General features: G+C 34.3%; 1 protein-coding gene across 3 annotated transcripts in view; it reads right to left on the bottom strand.

Moving 5' to 3' along the window:
* ZFC3H1 (zinc finger C3H1-type containing) overlaps positions 1-24436 on the bottom strand; it is a 50919-nt gene that overhangs the window by 6952 nt on the left and 19531 nt on the right. For 2 of the 3 annotated variants that reach the window (XM_087442022.1, XM_004429418.3), the window contains exons 7-27: positions 22691-22788; positions 21068-21277; positions 20705-20869; positions 19612-19749; positions 18879-19000; positions 18318-18467; positions 15022-15196; positions 14637-14768; positions 13712-14254; positions 13517-13626; positions 12553-12684; positions 12325-12446; positions 11009-11110; positions 10678-10797; positions 9250-9433; positions 7754-7940; positions 6230-6418; positions 5343-5580; positions 2775-2880; positions 2493-2691; positions 1845-1939 (exon numbers count right to left, since the gene is read on the bottom strand). In XM_087442022.1, coding sequence (XP_087298148.1) covers positions 1845-1939; positions 2493-2691; positions 2775-2880; positions 5343-5580; positions 6230-6418; positions 7754-7940; positions 9250-9433; positions 10678-10797; positions 11009-11110; positions 12325-12446; positions 12553-12684; positions 13517-13626; positions 13712-14254; positions 14637-14768; positions 15022-15196; positions 18318-18467; positions 18879-19000; positions 19612-19749; positions 20705-20869; positions 21068-21277; positions 22691-22788 — 3517 coding nt within the window. Of the gene's footprint in view, positions 1-1844; positions 1940-2492; positions 2692-2774; positions 2881-5342; positions 5581-6229; positions 6419-7753; positions 7941-9249; positions 9434-10677; positions 10798-11008; positions 11111-12324; positions 12447-12552; positions 12685-13516; positions 13627-13711; positions 14255-14636; positions 14769-15021; positions 15197-18317; positions 18468-18878; positions 19001-19611; positions 19750-20704; positions 20870-21067; positions 21278-22690; positions 22789-24436 lie in introns of those variants that run through there. The other variant, XM_087442023.1, reaches the window with a different exon arrangement.

Below are 24436 nucleotides of genomic sequence, written 5' to 3'. Positions count from 1 at the left end.
CCAATCTCTAATATTTGACCCAAAAGATATTTCCTAAATTAACAGATATGCATACTCTGTAAATAAGAACTTCAGTATTGTCTAAATAAACTAAGCAAAGGATACCTTTTTCTCGTAACTCTTACGAATTATGACTATTCCCATGAAAAATTTAATACAGCAAGATGACTTAGTAAACAATGAAAAAATTTTTTGGAGGCAGCCCACTTTCAAATTTTTATTGACACTGTTATTTATTCTGCTTCATTAAGCTGACATCAAGAAAATCTGAAGATCTTTGATTAGTTACCAGGGCAAAAACCAGCAACATCCTCTCTTAAGCTAAATCAATTACTTCCATGCCCAAGGGAATACCAGAACCAGCAAGTCTATGAAAAGTTTGGTTCAGCCTTAGATTAGTTCTGTCTTTAGTTTGAGACATTAAAGCAATCTAATTTGAACAGGGAGAAAGTCAGCATGGGGAAGGAACAATCTCTAAATTCTGTATAGTTTAATTCTTCTCTATTAATTTGCATTTTAAATTATTCTTTTGTAATTAATTGTAAGATATTAATCTAGATGCAGCAGAGCAGAAAGAATTTCAGGAAGAGTACTAAAATCACTATGTCAATAAACTGGCTCCCATAAGAAGAGAGATGTAAAGACTCAAGTCTGGGAAAGCATAGTGACTCCAAACTTTTTTGCCAAATCTCAGAATAAAACTGCCATGTTCACAAAATATTCTAGGGTAGATGGACCATTAACTTAACAAAATGTGGGTTATTTTTTAAAATATGTTTTTATATAACACTGCAATACTGGGGGGTGGATGGAGGGAGCACCTAAGAAAAGATAAATATTTGCAGGCATTAGACTTGCATATATAAAACCAAAATTTTTATATTCACTTAGTATTTTCCATAAGAAGTTCTTTTAGGAGATATTCAGCTTAAGCTTTCCTTCTCTCAGTTCTTTCTAGCATAAAATAATAAAATATGTCATAAAATATTTTCCTTTTGATGCTGTTTTACTTAGGATCAGCAAACTATACCTATTTTTGTAAATAAGGTTTTACTGGAACACAGCCACGCCCTTCATTTGTACATTGTCTACGGCTGCTTTCTTGCTTCAACAGCATAGCTGAGAAGGAGTGACAGACCATATATGGCTTGCAAGCCTAAAATATTTACTATTTGGCCCTTAAGAAAAAAGTTTGCTGATCTCTACAGAGAGACGAGGAGGAAGGAGGAAGAGAACGTTAAAAGCCTCTCAAAAATCATTCCTCATGCTCTGCTGTGGCCTCTTATGGTGTCAGAACCAGGACGCATGGCGAAGCAAATAGAGGCAGTAAACTCAGAACTCCACATGAATTACTCAGAAAGTGAAGGCTGAGAAAAGAATCCTCTAAAGCTTCTTACTCAGTAACATTTCAGAGGATAGAGCAGTTCTTTTTAGAATTAAAAAAAAGTAAAAGCTGTAGTATTTACATCCACTTTAGATGACCAATCAAATAAATTAAAACTCATTTTTTCAAAATTCACTGAGATTGTCTCACAATAATTCACTGCTATAGTATTAAGTGCTAAAATTAACAGCAACAATAAATTCAAAGCAGGACCAGCCACCATGGTGTTAATACAAACATTCCTTTGTTAGTGTCTTTAATCCAAAGAATGTAAAGCATCTTACATCTTGTCTCCATTTTTATTAAATTCTTTTGCCCTCATAACAATTCTGTAAGAAGGTGTTCAAGTTTTTTTTTTAATCAGTCTAAAATGTAATCAATCCACAAAAAAATCTGCAGTCTTTCCACTGAACTATACTATCACTCATTCATGTACAAATCAAGAGTTCTACAAACTTACCGAAACAGATCCAAATTACTATACTTCTCAAACCCAGGTTTAAAGAAGGATGCAATAAATTTCCGCAAAAATGGAAGAAGATTATCTCCTCGATTCTATTTTAAAAAGAGGGAGAAGGGATATATATTAAGCTTATAATGTTTAATTAAAATCTTTCAAGGGAAGAAAAAGCCCTTAAAAAAAAAAAATCACTGATTAGATTACATTAAGTTTCTTGTGTAGGTGGGGATAGAGATAATTTCTCTATTCTTATCTCCAAATTGAGTCCAACTAACAGCTTAACACCCAATATACATAGGCTGAAGTCTCATCCACCAATTATCTATTAAGCTTCTCTTACATGTTTGGCACTATGCTAGGTGCTGGGGCTCTAAATCTGAATAAGACATGGTCCCTGCCCTCAAGGAGTTCTTAGTAGAGTATATAAAGCATCTTCAACAAAATTACAAAACTGTAGTAAGTGCAATGGTAGCACTATGCACAGGGTATTATGGTAGAGGGAGAAGGATACAGTTTGCAAAGGGCAAAAGGACTAGGAAAAGTTTCCTGGAGAGGCTGATACTTGAAACATCTTAAAGGATAAATAAGAAAATGTGAAACATGAAAACATCATATTTAAGAATTATGAATCTTTTTTTTTTTTTTTACCTGCAAGATGAAGAATTTGCACGTATGATAAAAAACTTCTGCATTCTGAGGATTTTTTTCAAATGCAGTAAGCCACACTGCTCTGGCTTTGTCGTGCTGATCTGTTTGCAAATATAAAGCAACAAGGGCTTCCAACAGCTGGCAGTTCATGGGACATGATTCCAATAACCATTTACAAAGCTCCACTGCAGCCTCATACCTTCACAAGAAAAAGCACATGTCTAAACACATAAAAAAATCAATTTTTAATACAAGGTTAACTGCTTGTCAATTAAGCTTTACCTCTCTAGAAGCTGGTGCAGAGTAATCATGTTTGTGTAAAGTGGAACACAGACCTCTACTTGTTCCTCAACAGTAAGGCTCTCATCTGTGCAAGCTTTCACCGCATCTATCCAAAAACATCACAGTAACTTGAATCAAACATAAAATCAATTATCTGACTGTGTTATTTAAACTCTAAGAGACCAAAGGGAAAAGATGGCCTATCCCTTTGCTTAACCATCATCTTATTCATCTTTACTGAATTCCTGGCTTTTACCCAAAGGAGGTATTTCTGATACCTCCAAACTCCTAAAATTCAATCTCTTATGCTTACTTTCCTGGTAAAAAAATAAAACCATCCAATAAGAGCTCTCACATCTATCAATGTTTTCACTTAACCAAGTGTCTCTGCATTTATCCTAAATTCCTTAAAACTGATCTCAAAAAAAAAAAAAAAAAATCAAAGAATGAATTATCTTTTTCATCTTTCTCTGACTCACTTCAAAAGAGGCCTTGCTCTGCTATTCATTCTATAGTCATTTAAATGTCTCCCCCTAAACTAGATCCTTTTCTTACTCCTTCAAAACACACTTTCCCCCTGTAAAGAGTCCTTTACTCGTTCTTGGAGAACGATATGCTATTTTACTTTGCATAACTGCCACCAGTTCCTCTTTATCCAATGGCAGTATGACTTCCTATATTTGTGGAGTTTAAAAATGAACGTCATTCTGAAACTGCACTTTTGAAGTTCACTTATAAGCATCTTATCTGAACAAACCTAAAAGCCTATCTCTACAATCATTTTATTGGATTAGCATTTGATAATGTTCTTCCTTTTCTTTTTAATTTCTTCTTGCCTCTACTTCCCAGAGAGTATTTATATTCCTCTTGGTCTCATTCACTGACTCCTTCTCCCTTTTACCCCTAATGCTATATCTTAAGCCTCCATTTCCTCAGAGGAAGTTATCTCAAAGCTTCAACTACTGGATAACTTACTGCGAGAGCACATTAAAAACTGTAAAGCACTTTGTAATAAAATAACTTCTATGTTAATAACTTCCAAATCCATTTCTCTATCCATAATCATCCACTGAAGGTCCACTTCCTTATTTCCTTCTGCCAACAAAAATTTCCACTTGGATGACCAATCACCATTCACAAAAACCACTTCTAACTACGAAAATCAGTCTTCCCAATTTACCAGTTGTCCTTTCCTTTTCCCAGGAAAATATTGGGAATACAGTATTTATTGGAAAAGGAAAGTGTATTTCCCAATCTCAAAACCCCGAAATCACCTTTGACTATTTCTTCTCTTCTTTCCTGATATTTAATCTGTCTCCCACATCTCTATGTCATATAACTTCAAATGTCTCTAATAAATACTCTCTCTTTCCCAGATTACTTTTTTGTACCTCAGTTACAGCCATCAGGTTCTGGCTAGTTTTCCTACTTTTGGTATCATTTCTCTTCAGCACACTCTTTCTTTCTTAAAGAACCTATACTGCCATCAAGTTTACTACACTTACAAAGTTCTTGGAAATCTGGTATCACTCCTCTTACCAAGCTTAATTCCTACTATTCTCCAGCACAAAACTCTCGCTTTGATAAGGACGCTCACCATCTTCTAATCTCCCTTCAAATCCAATGCAATTCCTATGTACTTGTTGCTTTTTGTTTACTTAGCTCCCCTAACAGGAATGTCCTTTTTTTCCTTCCTTTCTTCACTAGTTTATTCAAATAAACATTTATTAAGCACTTAGTACACTGTCAGACATTATAGGCCCTTAGGAAATACAGAGATAAATAAGACAAGGGTTCCATCTTTGAGGAGGCCCACTAGGTCACACCGTAGTTGAGCTTCAAAATCTAGCTCCCAATCTTAATTCTTCTATGAAGACTTCCTTGATCATGCCACCCTACAATTATCTCTTCCCTGTGGGTTTATGGCCTGTACCACATAATTCTATAAATCATGGATCCTAGTCTCTTCTGTGGGCACAGGCTTTAGACTATATACTAACACAGTTACATGGCCTCATATGTTTAATAATTATGTCAAATGTATAGATTTTTATCTTCTGACTAGGCTATACACTTATTAGGAAGGAATAGGCTTCATACCTTATATGTATATGTTCCATAGCAGATACATCATTTAGTATATAGTAGCAATAAAACTCACTGATTGATGGAGAAAATATTAATTATTTGAAGAGATCAGTTATAATCTTTTAACTTTCACCTTGATGGATTGCTTAAAAAAAAGAATTACCTGGTTCTGTGATTCAATCAACTTATTAAACCTATACAATCTATATTATCTACATATTTAGTTGATAGCCTTTGCCATCATCAGAAAAACTAAGTATGTAATGTAGTATACAGTTACTGGCTTTCATAGACGTCAACGCTCATTTTATCTGATTCAATCTTTAATCTTTAAATACTTAAAAGATTAAGTAGTTATATAATAAAATGTGAGACTACAACTTGCAATATATAGATATAAATTTGTTCCGCTTAATTATGAAGAATCATAATAAGGGATAGACTGATGTTCTAAATAATTTACAAATAACTTGTGCTTACCTTCAAACACTGCTAGCAACATGTCAGGATTAGTCTTTACATCTTGAACTGTTTGCCATGGCATTATAAATGGTTCTGTGTTAACAATTCTTGAAGGATTGGCATTAGATGGGTCATAAAATTTTGAAGGGAGAACGTTGAATTCAATAAGATGTATGTAAGCCAGCCATGCCAAACATCGATCACTTGTTTTAAGGTATTCAGCTACTATTCCAGCATTAGCTGATTTCAATGCATTCTAGGTAAAATAAAAAAATAATCTGAAAATGTTAGGAAAAATAATGACTTCTATTCTTAATAAGATTCAAATGTAAAGGCAAAGAAGAATAAAAGTGTTATATTTCTTTGGGGTGGTTCTTAAATACCTAAGTCATAATTTTGATAATCATCAACTTTTTTAATGAAAAAACTCTTTAGAGATGTCAATACCAGATTAACATAATTTTTACTATGGTATGGTTTATGACATAATAAAAGATTGAATTTATTTGTACATTTTAAGTGTTTTGATATTCAAAATCTATTAAGAGAAAATGATAAAAAAAACCCAAAACAAAAAAACCCACCACACCCATATAGACGATTTTCACTATGGACTAATTTTTTTCCCTTATGGTTTGAATATTAAAGTTTATTCTGGTGGATACTTTACATACGTTATTTTCATTTAAACCTCATAAATACCCTAAAGAAGGTATTATCCCCACTAAGCAAATGAGGAAACAGTCATAAACCTATCCAACTTCACACAACTTACTAGTAAGTGGCAAAACAAGGATTCAAACCTAAAGCCTGCATTCTTATCATTAAATAATGCTGCCTACAATGTTTCAGACTTTTTAACAAATCTCTACAAAATGTAATGAAATGCTATAATAAAAGTTTACCTGTAAAATGGCAAGTGCACTTTGGCATCTTCCAGTAAATATGTGCAACTGGACTCTAAACAAAAGAGCCTCTAAAAGCTGAAAGGACAGAACAGCTGATGTTTTCTGCTTGGCTGCTCCCATCAGAAACTCCACCATTCTGTCACATACGTAATCCTTTTCTTCAAAGGTGCTTTCTAGGTGCAGAAACTGCCCAAAAGGTTTTCATATAATTAATCCTGCTTCCTAAGAATAAACTGTCAAACTACAGATTTTTCACATTTCATTAAGCAACTGTCTCATATTAAATCTTCAATTTCTGCAAAAAGGGTAATTATAAATATGTATAAACCCATCTTCCAATACTATATAACCTAGCTTTCCACTTCTACCGCAAGCTGGGAAGTGGAACCAGATAGAAACTAAAACAACACAGAGGTACTCTCAGAACGACTGCTGAAGCAGTTCCATCTCTCCTTTCCCTGAATCAACAGGTAAACAGCAGCAAGACCACGACAGGTCTCCAAAAGCTCACACGTTTATGATCACATACAGTGTGCGTTGCTTAGGTGTGTGACTCTATTAAAATTCTGAGAATAACATTCGTATTAGAAATATGTGGCAAAATAAATAAAAAGACTTAAGCAACTAAGAGGCCTTTTAAAGACCAAACAACTTAAAAAAAAAAAAGCCACTACACTCTATAAAATCTTGCAGTGATCAATAGCATTAACTTTGGCAAAAGCCTCCAGGTCAAAATTCAAGCATCTATCACTGTCCAGATCTATTCAGTATCTGAGTCAGGAGACAGAGTGAGAGCGACAGGTTCGCTCATTAAAGGATGGCCATGTTATCCAAATCTTTTTGTTCTGAATTTCAGTTAGCAAGCAAATGACAAATCTGACAGTAATAGATCTGAAAGTTTATCTGAATTTAATAGTGCCTGAGTTCAGCTGGTAAAAGTTCAGATATTAATGAATGTTGATTTTACAAGTGGATTAATTATAATTTTAAGTTTAAGCTTGGGTAGGAAACATCCCATTCTCTCAGAGAATGAGGAAGAATCCAGTTTTTCACCAAATCTTTGTATCTTGGCAAGGTTCAATATTAGTATGAATTACAGATTATATCTATAGGGTAATGAGAACAGATAATAAAAAGACCAAAATGTTTTCTGGCATTCTGAAAACGTTACGCAAACATAAGAAATTAAAAAAAAATTATTTTTCAGGTGCTCTGCAAAAAATTTACTTAACTTTGCCCACACTAAAACTGCTTAAGAACAGATAAGTGTAAAATGTTTATATTTTCCCCTTACCAATAAAGTTAACAATAACAACACAAAAAATCAGCTCTTCAACTAAACATTTTCTTTTTGTTTAGTCTAAATTAATCCTGACCAGGAGAAGTGGTTTTGAGCTCACTGGACACTGAAAGTAAGGTTCTTCTATATAAACGCAGATAAAGCATAGCTACATATCAATATTTAAGATGACCCAAAGAATTATGAACACACACACACAGTATGTTATCTTTTTTACTCACAGTCCAAAAACTTTGATAATCGGGAGCATATTCAACAGCTGTTTCACACATTTCCTGCACCTCCTCCTTGGTTCCTCTTTTTGAGAACAATCTGAGGTAGTGGCACCAAATTTCTGGATTGTCTTTGTTGTTTTCCAAAGCTCGAGCCAGAACATTTAAAGCAGAATCCAATGACTCTGAACATAGCCTACAGGTTTAAAATAAAAAACAGCATTTAAATAAAAAATGCTTGAAAATACTTTTAAATCAAGCTAATCTAATGAGTCAATTTTTACATTACATTTTCTCTTAGAACGCACCAAGGAGCTAGAATCATAGATGATAAAGGAGGTAGATTAGGATTTAAATCACATCTGTCCAGAAAGGTCCTGATTTCCCACAGACCCAACAATTCCTGTTTAAAGTGGATATTCAGCGAGCATTTACCAGATGAAAGCAGTGTTATAAAACCACTAGATTATCAACTTCAAATGTGCTTTATGTCCATATTCAGCAATACTTTTTATGATTTACACTGATGCGGGAACGGGAAAAGTTAAACAAGTCTCCCTCAAGGCCAGCGACTGCCAGCACAAAATATCAAAGCTTTCAATATAATAGTTCTTTTCAACGGTCAAGGGCTTGCTATCTCTTGGAGATCTTAAGATGATTGTCTCTCATGAGCCTATTCATAAAATAATGTACAGTTTTCTTGGCCTGCACTCAGTCAATGAGTCAGAAAAGACAACACTGTAATGTATCCCATTAACATGGAAATGACACACAAGGCAAGTTAAATAAACATCATATTCAGGTGTGTGTGGTGTATTAGCATTCTGCAGCGCTGCCTTATTAAAAAAGCTTTTATACTAAGTTTTAAAGATAGACATTCAGAGTAGCCTGAAAAAAAAACAAAAACTGAATTATTATAATTTTAAAATTACGGTAATGAAAGATTATTCCTGGTAATTCTATCAAAAAGTAAGAGTTATAAAATGCAATTATGCAATAGGAGCTGTCGTTTGTGAGGTAAATTACTATTTACCTTATTTAAATACACATACCACCACACACAGAAAACAAGTCCATTCACCAGAATTTAGAGGTTTTTAGACAAGCTTTAAATCTCCAAACAAAAATTAACATAAAATTTAATACTGTGATTTCATCATAACTTTATTAAGAGACTATGACTACTTGACTTTTTAAAAAACCCAACAATTAATCCTTATACCACTCAAAATTTACTGTTTTAACTAATCCTACTTTGAAATAAGAGCCTACTGGAGTTAAAAACCATAGCTAATTTATTACCCATACACTGAACCATGCACACAACTCAAGATCTAATCTTAAACTTTTTCTAATAGCTTTTAAACAATAAAGTGCTTTTGGCTTTGTCAAAAAACAAAGACTCCATTGATACTAGGAAGGAAACCTGATTGCCACAGATGAAATAAACCTCAAACATAAAAATATAAAGTGCAACAGTTTACAGAAAGATTAGAAGAACCTACCCCTCGTTTTGATTCAAGTACTTGTATGCAAGCTTGAGCCAGAGCTGGACATGAGAAGGGTTTTCAAGCACACTTGCTTCTAAATTAGCAATGTCATCAGTCTCATTTGTAAAGTATCTGACATCATCTGGAGTGACAACCGTATCCAAAGGTGGAACATTTATTCGGTTCTCTGGTTGGAAGGCTATAAGGAGAAGTATCATTAGTTTCACGCTTTCTCTTAAAAAACAATTGGCCTCATCTTTAAAATAATCTAAAGATTCTAATGACAGGAAGTAACTCACAGTTTTAAGGTAGAGCAATCATAAAATTTATTGTCCAAACTAAAACAATAGTTTTAGGACATTTCTAAAAGTGAAAGGGGGTGTTATTAAAAATGACACCAAGACAACATGTATAAAGTAGGATTCTGGTGGGCAAACCAGAAGCATGGTCTCCCTACTTTAAGGGTAAGTGACATCCTCTAATAACTCATTCATTAAATTGTAAGAGAAAGTTATAACTTATGAAGATGATTTATACTACTACATCTAAATTAGAGAAAAAGTGTTACAACAATGTAAATAAGCATGAGAGCATACATCTATTAGATATCTGCTAATCCACAAATAGCAAACAATTACGCAAATTTGAGATTATAACGAAAGATGTGCTTGACAATAAGGCACCCAATCGTACATTACTTTGTTCATTCATTTATTCACTCATTCTGTGGGCCTACTGCATGTCAGAAAACACAGACTCACAGACGAAATCAAATAGAACACCTGCCTCAAGAAGGACACTGGCCAGGTAGTGGTTTTCAAATGGAAGCAGTACTGCTCCCTTCTTCCCACTCAAGTATGTTTAGCAATAACTGCAGCAAATTTACTAAAGAGTGATCCTTGCACTTACTGGGCAAGGATCATGAAGAAAAACGTTCTGCAATGTAAGGGGCAGTCCTGCACAATGAAGAACTAACTGCCGTAAACACCAAATGGCATCACTGTTTTTAAAAAAATAGAAATAAAGAAACTATGCTAGTAGATACACCAAAAGATTAGCAAAGTGTTAGACAAAGATGGAACTACCATTGAATGATTTTGGATCTTAAATTACTTTTTTTTTTTTTTGTGAGGAAGATCAGCCCTGAGCTAACATCCATGCCAATCCTCCTCTTTTTGCTGAGGAAGACCGGCTCTGAGCTAACATCTATTGCCAATCCTCCTCCTTTTTTTTTTTTCCCCCTTTTTCTCCCCAAAGCCCCAGTAGATAGCTGTATGTCATAGTTGCACATCCTTCTAGTTGCTGTATGTGGGACGCCGCCTCAGCATGGCCAGACAATCAGTACATCAGTGCATGCCTGGGATTCAAACCTGGGCTGCCAGCAGTGGAGCTCGAGCACTTAACCGCTAAGCCACGGGGCCGGCCCCTTAAATTACTTCTTACCGTACTTAATTGGTCCTGTAGACTGCTCCTCATCACTACTGAAGTTATTCTCTAAAACAGGTTTTCTCCAAAACTTTGGCTTCCACTTTCTTTTATCTTTGTAGGTTGTAAATGGAGGTGCTAAAGTAAACAGAAGATGGTTAGATGATATAACTAGTTTTTTATAGTTTGGAGGCTACCCTAACAATATTCAAAAAGAGCTAAATTTATTCTATCATGTTAGCCAGAAATGACATATATATATTTTTATATTGAGAATATAATTGCAAAAAACTTGGTGTCATAAAGAAACCATAAGGTCCTCTTATGAGAGCGAGAGAGAGATACTCACTATGGCCTTTACTTTCGTTGATATTGCTAACAAGGAGAACAGCCATCTGGTCCATTGACATTCGATCTTTGTTTATTCCGAAAAGTTTTTCAACATATTTTTCTGAAATTAGAGCAATGCTATCTTCATAAAAAGTATTAAAAATATGGAATACAGAGACGAGGCTAACTAAAGAGTATGAAGTGAAGAATAGCTTAAGAATTAAAGGGAAGTATATGGTACTAGTCACAAACACCTATGGCCTTCTAGAGGGTAAGGCCTACATTATCTTGACTACTATGGCAAATCCTACTGCATCATGCATCCAATTGGGGCTGAAAAAAAAGTACTTCCTGAAACAAACTAAACAAGTAAGCAAAAATTAAAGTCCCAAATTGGGAGTGATTAAACAGATTCAGTGACTTTACAATCACTCCAGGTTGTGAAAACACTGAAATTTAATAAACACCAGTTCCCTTACTTCCAAAGACTTATAGTTTAAGGTTTAATATTTGGCACTAAATCTGGGGAAAAACTTCAACAATATTTACTCACAATGTCTAATAGTAATCTATGCTTTCTACAATGTCAAAGTGTAAAATATCCTTTTTATTTCATCGTAGAATTTGAAACTACAGTCACCTTAACTTCCAACCCTCCTCTAATTTTTTTTTTCTTTTTTTTTTTGGCTGAGGAAGACTGGCCCTGGGCTAACATCCGTGCCCATCTTCCTCCACTTTATATGGGATGGTGCCACAGCATGGCTTGACAAGCGGTGCATCGGTGCACGCCCAGGATCCGAACCAGCGAACCCCAGGCCGCCGCAGAAGAGCGCGTGCACTTAACCGCTTGCGCCACTGGGCCGGCCCCCCCAACCCTCCTCTATTTTTGACCACAATAATACATAAAAGTAGGAGTCTATTCTAAAATCATTAGCAAAATTTCTATACAAATATGTTAATATATTCTTCTACATAAACTGATTTAGATGAGCTCTGTCCAAAGAACTTTCTGCAATGATGGAAATGTCTTATAACTGCACTGTCCTATTGGTAAGCACTTACCACTACTGAGCTGTTGAGCTCAAAAGTGGCTACTGAGCGCCACTGAAATGTGGCTAGTGGACAGAGGAAGTAAATTTTAATTAATTTAAATGTGAACAGCAACATATGGCTAGTGACTCCTGTACTGAACAGAGCACACCTAGATAAAGTGCCACAGGTGAATGTAATGAATTATTATAGTATCTAAAGACATCAACAACAACTGAACATAAAATTTTTAAATTGCCTAAATTCAGATTTTCACTTGGGGAACAGAAAGAAGTCTTTAAAAACCTGCTGCAGCAGCAATTTCCTCATCAGTGCTTGTCTCTGAACAACCAATCAAAGACAGATTATAAGACAGAATGTCCTGGAACAGCTGTTTTCGGCTAAGCGTATAGTCTTGTGTATGCTGCCTAAAATAAAATGACAACACAGAAAAGATAATCATGTACATATCAAAGCTAATTAACCAAGACAGCCTCTTAAATTATAAAATGTTCACAAATAAAAACTACTCACCACTGACAATCATCATCGTTACATGTTCCTGTTAAATCAAAACGGCAGAAACACTGATCTGGTTCAATCATATTACTGTACGATACTGAGCTTAGGGGAAGTTTTTCCTTGGTTCGATAGTATGGGCTAAATCTAAGGAGAAGAGAGGTGGACAGGACATAAACATTCCCCAGGAAATTAAGAAAATTTTCAGTTTTCTTTCTCAATTAAAATTTCTATACTTTGAGCTTACTATTTATCTAACTATCAATATCAATTCTAGTAAACAATCAGAATATCAAGTAATAGGAACAAGCTACTTTTCTACCCATAACTTAAAAGATCTGAAATAGAAAACAAAAACCCCACGTATTTTAAAAGTAATGTTTTCTCACCACTTGATAAAATGCTGTATAATACTGATATTTCTTGCACGTTACCAGCCAACAAAAAAACTAGGGAAAACGTCTATACTACCTGGTAGGTGCTTTACAATTTTATGATTAAATCATACCCATTTAACAGTCTTCTAACTTCTAGAAGTCTATAAAAAGACAACCTCACACGAAGTTAATCATCTGAGAATGTCTAAATCAATTTTATGAAAGCTGGCCAATGCATTCCATGGAGTAATAGTAACATTAAAAAACAAAAATTAAAAAATCTCATGAGACTCCAGTTATTTTTCCTAAAATCTCTAACAGACAATAACCCAGAATTCTCCACAATTCCACCAGTGGCCCGAAATCAGAATTTGATAAGAATTAATAAATGCAAGTGTGAGCCAAACTTTACTTCCTGCTATAGTTTGAGTCTGAGAACAAGATGACAACTCTACCTTTTCTTTTCCCTAAAAGAACAAGCTCATTTTTCAGTGACCAGGATTCAACATTTTTTCCATTATCATCAAATATTCAAGGTTAAAATATTATCAAACACAAGAAGCAATCCTAAAACTCAAGCTTAGTGAATCTTTCTTTTATACCTGTAGGACTTAAACACTAGAAGAGGACTATGGTAGGGTGTAAAAGGACATGGCTTCACTTCTGCTGTTTTACTCTGTGCAGTTACAAAATCCACATCCACAGAAATCTCCTGCAAAAGAAAACAATAATTTCATACGGCAGATAAGGCTAGGGTGAATTCTAGATTTTATAAAGAATACGAAATGTTCAGTTACCTGACCATGTAAAACCTTTTCTGTAATGCCTGTGGTGGTTTTTAAAATCAGTTGTTTTAAGCTGTCAGCTTTTAAATACAATTTTTGCAATTCACCAATTTTTAACCCTAGAAAAAGTTCTGGTTTTTCTACCGTATTCTTAGTAGGTTTGTTTATGCATTCTTTGTTAGGTGTATCCGTGTGCTTAAGGTTAGGTTTAGTAAAAGAATTGGATTCTAAGAAGGATCTTCTTCGTTCTCTGTTTGAACCAGACAAAATCTCATCATCAACATCATTTTCCTCAGTGTCCAGACTTAATTTATCTTGAGTCAGATCATGAAGTGAGGGTTGAGGTAAAGAAAAGTCAGGTTCTTCTTCCACAACTGGAGTAATACTTTGTTGTTCCTTTGCTTTAAGGGCCTGGGCTTCTTTTAGTTTCTGAATTTTCAGGGCATACTCATATTCTAGCTTTTGTAATCGTCTTTTTTCCATAGCAATTAGTTCTGCTGAATGCTTTCTTGGACTTGGTATTGGAGAATTGTCCAGTCTCATCATTTTGTTTGGCTGGGGGAGAAAAATGATATAAATATTTCATATTTCTATGATTTTATAAATAATTTTTGGTAAGATAATTGTGCTATCTCTACAATACAATGCCAACACTATAAAACTAAATCAATAACGAGAATAAAACAGAGTTTTACAAAATCTCCAACAGTTTTTGCTAGTTAATCTATGATCTACGAAAAACAAAAAAAAGTCAAGACAAAAACAAATTAAAAAACTAGCTTCCAAAAACGTGGATGTCATTTAAAAGCAAAGCTTTAATCTTATTCTCTTTGAATATGGAGGGAAAAGCTTCAGTTATTTTATACATCTTTTCCTCAAAAGTATCATAAAAAACTTCCGCCTTTCCAAAAATAAAACATTTCTACAAATAACTTACTCCAAGGCGATCCTGTTCCAGTTTACGTTTTCCTATTTCTTTACTAGCCACTGCCTTTGCCCGAGCAAGCTCTTCTCCATACTTGAGAGTCAAAGCTTTCTTAACGGTAACACGTTGTTGAACTTTGTGAATCTGAAAATATAGGATAATTCTGAAAATGTAAATGTAAACCTTAGGGGAGGGAATATGTTCTTAAACACAGCAGCTTTAGGGTATTCAACCAAAAATAAAAATATTCCAATATTAAGTTTCAATGAAGAACAATATGTTAGTTACACATTTTGATGGCTTTGGTTTATGGTTTTGTTTTATAAAAAATTTGGCCCATAAAAAAGTGTAGTAAACATGAGACTACAATATTTTAATTTAAAAAAAAGAACATTACTTGTTCCTGAAGCTTCTTCAAAAACATTCTGTTAACGCTGAGAATTTTCTCTGTTGCTTGAAGCTGTTCTGTAAGTTTTGTAATCTTTGTTTCAGCATTTCGAACAGATTCTCTCTTCTTGGCTTCTTGCTGTACTAGATTCTTTAAAACAGATTCATCTTTCATCAAGAGAATCCTAATTGGGAAATAACAAATTTCTTATTAATGTTTTTCTAAACTAGTGGGCTAACACCATCAGAATAAAAAATCTACAAAGCAGTAGCTCATTTTTAAAAATACACTTGTGATACGCAAGTGAGACTTTAACAAGACAAATATTTTCATATTCAGCACTCACACATATTCAGAGACACATTTTATGAAAGCAACTATGGGTCTGATCTTTTTTTTAAAAAAATCATTTATATCTGAAAAATGTGAAGCACAGTTGAAAAGCTATTAACAGTAAATGTTTAATGTTGGCCGAATCTGACCGTATACAAATCCTGAAAAATGAGGACTCAAGACAGAAAATTGCTATGTTTAGCTTCATTTATAATGCTTCCAATATAGACATAAATAAACATCTAATAAACATAATCAAGCAAATTAACTTAAAAATAATTTAAGCAAATAACTTAAAAATCTAACATTTTATCTAAAGTAAGGCAGGACAGGGAAAACGAAGTCTAATTTCTAAACAATATACAGTCATATGTTGCTTAACGACAGGGATATGTTCTGAGAAATGCGTTATTAGGCAATTTCGTGGTGCTAACATCATAGAGTGCATTTACACAAACCTAGATGACACAGCCTACTACACACCTAGGCTCTATGGTACTAATCCTATGGGGCCACTGTCACATATGCAGTCCACCATTGACTGACACGTCGTTATGTGGTGCATGACTACACAGATGTAAAGTCTGGAACTGAGAAGTAAAACAGGACAAAAAGACAAATTTATGGATATAGATTTCAGTCTTTTCAACTACTGAATATTATGGTTTAAAAAATAAAGCATCTTTCCCATTCACAACAACTAGCGTCTAGAATGAATTGTAAAGACAGAGAATATGTGATAGGATGGGGAGTAGAGAGACAAAGAATTTTTAAAAATCTTTTCATTTGTTATGAAAGCTATTAAAGAAACACAATCTAAATGAATTTATTTTAATCTCTTACTTTTAAAACATACACAATACCATTTCTCATTGATAATTCTGGAGATTTTTTGGTCAACAAAGTATTTCATCTATGAAGCCCATTTTTTAGAGCTCCAGTATCAGGACGTGTCTTAACATTACTGCATATCATAGTCTACCTAGTAGCATGTTTTCTTCTTAGTAGTACACAAAATAATGGCACATCTTAGATGTAATGAAATATGATAGCAAATACCATTCAAAAGTGAAGACATTTATAAAGACTGTTTTAAAATGTATTTTATTTTGTTCAGAATACTTAATCTCCAATGTCTTGTTCATAAATAGAGAACAAAACATACTTTTGTATACTTAATATAAAAGCTTACATAGTCACTATCTCCTTGAGCTATCTGTGCTGCTTTGTAAAAACACTCCAAGTTACCTTCTTTTTCATGATTTAAAAAAATAAAAATAGGGGCCCGCCCGGTGGCTCAAGCAGTTCAATGCACACGCTCTGCTGCGGCAGCCCGGGGTTCGCCGGTTCGGATCCTGGGCGCACACCAACACACCGCTTGGCAAGCCATGCTGTGGCGGCGTCCCATATAAAGCGGAGGAAGATGGGCACAGATGCTAGCCCAGGGCCAGTCTTTCTCAGCAAAAAGGAGGACTGGCAGATGTTAGCTCAGGGCCCATCTTCCTCACAAAAATAAATAAATAAAAAATAAAAATAAGAGTACCAAGGTGGCTGTAATGTTAGAAATGAGGCTGTAAATTTCTTTTTTTTCTTTAATTAACTAACTATGGATGGATGAACCTTTGAAGCTTGTTTTAAAAACCATTAAATTATTTACATTTTTTAAATAATTTTTCAACATTAAAAGTTAATTCATCACTCTAATCATTTTTTACTATCACAATTTTTTTGTGTGTGTGAGAAAGACTGGCCCTGCACTAACATCTGTTGCCAATCTTCCTCTTTTTGCTGAGGAAGATTAGCCCTGAGCTAACATCTGTGCCCATCTTCCTCTATTTTGTATGTGGAATGCCGCCACAGCATGGCTTGATGAGCGGTGCATAGGTCTGCGCCCAGGATCTGAACCTGCGAACCCCGGGCTGCTAAGTGGAGCGTGTAACTTTAACCACTAGGCCACTAGGCCTGCCCACTATCAAGATCTGAAGTTTAAGAACTGGTTAGTCAGTTACTAAAAACAGGACAAGGAAAAGTCTTACCATCTTCGCACAGAACCTCCCCCTTATATTTGTAACCTAAAAGAGGACTAGCAGAACAAAGCTCAGAAATGTTGATATTAACTAAAACCATTTTGCTGTTCAGCAACTAATGATTTAAGTGTTTGAAGTGGAAAAAATGTATAACCATAATATGATGTAATTATCTCTATCAAATATATGCTAATGGTCCTCATCACAAGAAAAAAAATTTGTGACTATGTATGGGGACAGACATTAACTAGACTTATTGTGGTGATCGTTTTGCATTATATACAAACATCAAATCATTATGTTGTACACTTGAAACTAATATGTTATATGTCAATTATATCTCAACAAAATAAATAACTCCCCCCAAAATACGCTAATAAATTCACATGAATTCTATCATTCAACACGATCACTTTGTGGGATTTACATGTGTTCTCAAAATTTTGTAACACCACTTGAACAACACTAATTTCACAAAACATACAGGAAGTTTATCATAACTTAACATTCGTACTTTACAGTCACACCATATTTGACCATGTGTCTTACTGAACAGTCCAAGTAATGACTATTTCCAACGATCAAGCCCACCCTTAATAACAAAAATATGCTTCCAATGAAGCTATTTCAAAAAACATGCCAGGTGTTTTAAAAAAAATTCCAAAACGAGGAGTTGCATAAACGTTTTTAGCAATGAATAAGCCATGTATAAATCTGAAGGGGAAAACTCTTCTTTGAAGTCTTGGTATTTTTATTTAACCATTAACACTATTGCTTTACGTAAACATATAATTCAACAAAGTGATAGCCTTTTATAGTTCCACCAAGTATAAAAGATTTTGTAATCATATACTGTACTTATTATTGACATACACCACAAAAGAGATCCCTCTAAGAGAGGAATACTTAGATACATGCAGTATTTAATCAGATAATGAGGCTCACCTATGTTTTTTAAGTTTTGCTTCTGCATCTGTAACCTGCTTAGTAACCATTGCTATTCTGCCAATGCCATCAATTTCGACATCAGAGTTTGCCGGGGATGATGAACCCGTCTTCAGCTGATCTGATTTAATCAAACGCTGTTTCTCACGACTAAAATAATCAATAAAGATAGATGAATTATACCAAAGAATAAACTGAAATTATTTTTCTTTAAAGATACATTCCATTTGATAAAATAAAGTAAAAATATTAATCACATTGACTAATAACAATAATGATGACCAATATGCATGACACAAGTTGGCATTCAAAGCTGACAGTGTAGCTCTCCTCTATCACAGCTTTCATCTTTTTCTAAGCTGCTTATATCTCAGTACATCACTGTATTCAAATCTATAGATGATCATCTGGCTCCCCCTCCTGTGTGAGTTATAAAAACATTAACTCTGTCTCTTCGATAAAATCATCATCACTCATTTCCCAATGCCAATAAACTGTATACAGACTAAGCATTGAAAACAGCACATACTTTTAAAGCGAATGACATAAAATGCCACTTACTTGGCAATCTCTTCCTTTAACAATCTATATTCAATCTTCTTTTCTTCAGGCAAAGCTTCAGGTGTTCGCATAGGATCATTTTCTTTTTCAGATTTTGGAGGTACTTTTGGTTTTGAAGCTTGCTAGAAAACATTTGAAGTCAACTAGATCAACAGCTTTCAATAATCCCACACTAAGATTTATATTTTACATTGCAACCCAGTGCACACTTATATATTTAGAAATAACCGAGTATCTTCATCATTATTTTCTATCCCTTTCTAAAAAACAATGCTGGTTGTAAACCAGTAAATTAATTATAAAATCCAATAAGTAGTCAACACCTACGGTTTGAAAATAATTGAATTAAATCATATCCAAACAACTGTTGCAATAGGAATAAATATTGTACTTAGATCATACACTTTAATAAAAACTGTTTTCTGGTAATATAACACAATTCTAAAACAATAAATTCCCTTAGCACAGAGGACAATTATTCACTCAATTTTACTCTTTCGAAAATGGGACTAGTCAATTGGAAACAAAAATAAAGGAGATTTTTCATAGTTAAAGCTATCTAAATTTATACATGCTTCATTATATAAAGCCCTAATAACACAAATACTTAAAATATTTCCACAATTCAATATATTAAAAATCTATACCTCTGAGGTCTAATTTTCAGGAAAAAATAAACTGTAATGACTGTCAGTAAGTCATCTTTCTTTCCATCTTTTATTACCGCACTCACCTCAGCAGTTCGTCTCGCTTCTTTAATCATGGACTCCAATCCACCAAAAACACTGTTTGTTGACTTGGAAGCCTCTACATCAGACTCACTGTCATCTGAATCATTCAGTGTTACAACCACTGATTTATGCTTTGGAAGCTGCAAAGACAACATATCTGTTACTCTTGATAACAAAAGTATCTCTATTCTTTTCTTGGCTCTATAATTAGCTGCGTGGCCTTAGACAAGTCACTTAACCTCTCTGAATTTCAATCCATAAAAATAATGGGCTTCAAGTAGACAGTCTAGGGTTCCTTCTGGTCATACTGCATAACTGACTTTGTTCTACTCCACCAATATTGGTTATCTGCCAAAAACATAAAATATTCTATATCCTTAGTCTGTCTAGAAAGACACTACTATGATCACCTTCCTCATTAAGTTTTATTTTCTCCAACTTTCTAGAAAGAACCATAATGTCACCTAAATTAACTCTTTTACAACAAAAGAAAAAATTAATAATTCTACATAATTATTAACAAAACTTTCTGGCTTTTGTGGTTATACAGAGGGTACGTGGCCAAAGCTGGTTTACCTAATAGAGGCAAGATTCCAGCTTGGCTTTACTCCATTTATTTTACTTGGAAGCCATTACAAAACAAAGCAGAAAGAAACTGTCATTGCAAGCTCCTTAATAAACATCATAAATAATTCTTCCATTACAGTATCGTCATTAATTGGAAAAATATGAGCAAAGCATAAAGATGGGAGAAATAAAAAAATATACAATTTGCCAGTTGACTCTAGAATAGACAGAAAATCTGAATGGACCAATTTATATAGAAAAAAACCCTGAGGAAATGGCAAAGGAAAGCATCTCACTCTGATGAGAATAATGCTTCCCCCAGAACAATATCACTTAACTCTATCAGTTTTCAAGTGAAGAAGAGCTGCTCCCATTTCACTATTAATAAAAAATAATAAATAAATTTGTATTTATATGTAAATATATGTGTCTACAAATAAACTAAGAGGTGGGGAACAAGGTATTGATATAAATATCTCTGAAGTTGTTGGAGTTAACGGTAGGATTAAATATTTTGTTTGTTTTTACCGAGATCACAGTTCGTGGAAGACGAGGTCCTCTGTGAAACTTTGGATTCTGTATCCTAGGCTGAGATACTGTATTAATACTGACTATTGATAGATTGCTTCTTGGCACAGGCTGTGAACTGTTCAGAACTGGAGGTGAAGGTGGATCACTGTTACTGGATGTTTCCTAAATAAGATGAGACAGATATGAAATATTTTTAAATAAAAAGAAATTTCTCTCATCTTTAAAAATCTTGAGTAAATTAGTATTAGACTTATTCCTACTTTATTGAAAATTCCAATGAATCCCAAACAAGCAGACAAAAGCAGAGCTGCCTAACACTAAGCTCAGGAGCTCCACCTAGAGGTTCAGGGACATAATTACCTCTGGCTTAAAAGCTCTTTTATTCGCTAGAGATTTAAGCAGCTCTTCTCGAAGCAGCATTTCTTCCTCCTCTTCCTCATCTGCAAAAGGTGGTTTTGGAGGCTGTTCTGGATCTTCAGGTGGAAGAGGTGGTAAAGGTGGCAGAGGAGGTAGAGGTTCGAGAGAAACACACAAGCCTTCCACATAAGGCTGGCTCAAAGGTGGCATAGACTAATTATTTTTAAAAAAGAAGAAGAAATAATTACAATGCAAATTTTACCAATCCCAAAGGTTTATCTCTGGAGCAATATTAAATCAGAAAAAGTCAACTTTAGGTTACTACTTTAGCTATAAGCATAAGTGAACTAAGTACACCGTAAATCTCAAAACTAACACACAATTCAATGTTCAGCCATATAAAAGTATAACTTTTACAATAAAAAAATCAAATTTTGAAATATTTAATTTATGAACTTAAAGGTAATTACAGAAACTTCTCCATACCATTCTTATCTTCCTTTAGCACTCTAAAAGACATAGAAATCAAATTTTACAGGGTCTTTCCCTCTAAATGACTACCTGAGAACAAGCAGAGATAGTGAAAACCAAGAACATATGATATTTAAGTAAAAAACAAAAATTAGAAACCAAAGGGATTCTGGAAATAGTCCAGAGTATCTTAAGAATTACGTGTCAAGAAGAATCACCACTACTCTCTTGAATCTTTGTGAAATGGCTTTTTAGAAATTATCTAGAAAGAAAACTAATTTTATACAAATCCCTGAGTTTGGATATATTTTTGCTTCAAGGACATTACGGTATTTCTCTTGGCATTTAGCTCATCCATTCTCCACTTCCCAAAAGAAAACATTTCAAGGAAGAAAGAAAAAATGTTTTCTCTCTCACTCTCTGCTAATATTCCCCTCAACTTAAGCTTCCTGGGAAGACACAGACCTAGGGACTGTGACAAGGCGAAGCTTCCTCTAACCTATGAGAGAGTCTCAGCTTGGTCTGCAGGTTCCCTCAATCTAGAAATATCTTCACAACTTTTACTTGATGATTCCCTCACTTCCTGCTCTCTTCTTCTTTTTTTCATGTGGAACTGGCAGTTCTTTTTAAAAAAAGACAGGGAAAAAGAAATTAACTTCCACAGACAATGCTCTTCTTTTGCTGAATTTTTAAATTAAAAATAATTGTATTCATCAAAAGAGGAGAAAGGAAAGAAGTAATTTCTAGAAGCATCCTAATGTACTTAAATACCAATTCCCAAAAAGGATAATCCAAAACAGTAGATAATTCTTATTCTGCTTTGGAATAAATTTTCTGAGTAGCAACTAGCTGAGAGCAAAGAGAAGACAGAAGGAAACATGCTAAGTACTGAAAGAAAGTCAACATGAGATTAAAAATCAGCTATGAAAAAAATCTACCAAATAGATAGCCTGTCAATAGATAATGAACTGTTTATTCCATAGATTTCATAGCTATTAAATTTGGTAAACAATTCTGATTTTTTAAGCTCTCTTTAAACCTTACCATTCATTAATCACATGTCAGTTTTTCAAAACAAATTTTACAAATGAAAACAAAGAAAAGACGCAAAGCAACAAAACAATTTTCTTAGAAATCATATCAATTCTCACTTACAGAAACCTGAGGTGGTGGAGGCAAAGAAACAGATGGTGCTGGAGAAAAATACCCCAACGAACATTCAGAGAAAAATGGTGGTTGCACTGGTGAAGGAGCTGTAAAAAAATTTTTTTAAGAGTTTAATAACAGAAATACTTCAACGGGAATAAATTAAATTTAATATATGTTTGAAGAAATACAAATCCATCTAGGTAGAAGGCAAATTAGATTTTATTAGCCTCTAATAAAATCTTTAACTTCCATGAGACCTATTTAAAATTGTCCTTAGATCATCATCAAGTCAGCCTTCCACTTAAGGTGACATTTAGTCCCTCAAAACTTGCCAGTTTGTTCCACTTTTCACCTAATGATGGTAACAGAGAACAGAGCAGGAAAGGCTAGATAGAAATATATATATATATTTTTACAAACATACTTTTTAAGGATTAATAAAACAAAAAATTCCCCTGGATCTGCTAAAGTGCCCTAACCAAAGGAAAACAGTGATGTAGTAACTCCATTCTTCCCTTCATGTGGAACAAAGGAAAGTGACTATTAAGGTGTATAGAAAGCAAACAGGACTAGGAATGAGAACTACCTACTGTATTTAATCAATAAAGTGTACATCTTTCCACATGTTAATAATTCTGAAATAGAACTGATGCATCTCAGTTAAACTGTTAGCACTTTTTTCTTCCTTGGTAGCCAAAAAAATAATTGTGTATTTTACCTTGAGTGGTTTCTTATGACTCAATGAAATATGGCAGATTCAAAGACTACTCTTGCTACCCAATAACTATATAACCTTAGGGGAAAACTAATGTTTCTTCTTTATCCCAGTTGTCTTACAAGGTGATACAGGTATTACCCACATGCCTTCTATGGCTTACTTGTGTCCCAAATGATACCATCTGAATATACACTGGCCTTTAGAACATTTTACTTCTTAAAAATATAAATATCTGTAGCAAATACGGGAAAAAAAGCTAAAATCTTACAAAGCTAAATAGAGAATACATTCTCTGTATAATAATTTTTTATAAAATTCTTTTAAAATCATAGATCACAAAGTTATTTTATAGAAATAAAGAGTATTAATAATATTGTCAGTACTTGGGAACAGCAATGAATCATCTCCAAGAACCTGGAAATAAGAAAATTAAAAATTGACCAGAGTTAAATTATGAAGTCAAAACATAATACAATGTAAGATTATCAAACATCAGCCTACAGGCAGTAACCTGAAAATGAGCACTTTTGGTAAACATTACCCAAATCGTGCAGATTTTTCCTTGTCTCTAGCCTAGACACACTGAAGTAGGACTCTAGTGCTGACTTGGTCTCACAATATGACCACAGGGAGAAACACACTGATCATAAGAAAGTATTCCAGCTTCTGGAACGCCAACTGCATCTGGTCATCTGCCTCAGTCTCCTGTTTTCATTAGCGAGGGAAGAGGTCTCTCACAGCCAATCACCCCTGAGTGTCAGCTAAAGCAAGTCTTCAGCCCTCCAGGACAAAGCCACACCCTACAATAGGCAATCTAGTTGAGGCACAGCCTGACCAGTGCTAACCAGCCTTTCCTGAGATGCTGCTAGTGTCCCTTTCCATCTCCAAATTCCTACAAAGTATCATCACTGGAAGGAGGAAGGAAGCCTAAAGGCAAGAAAGATGTCTTTTTTTGACTAAAGCAGCAAGTATCTGGGATATAAAGATACTTAAGAGGGCCGGCCCCGTGGCTTAGCGGTTAAGTGCGCGTGCTC

The sequence above is a fragment of the Ceratotherium simum genome, chromosome 17 (genome assembly GCF_057802395.1).
Source record: "Ceratotherium simum simum isolate JZ-2026a chromosome 17, ASM5780239v1, whole genome shotgun sequence".
NCBI lineage: Eukaryota > Metazoa > Chordata > Mammalia > Perissodactyla > Rhinocerotidae > Ceratotherium > Ceratotherium simum.
This window is presented reverse-complemented; position numbering and strand designations above follow the sequence as displayed.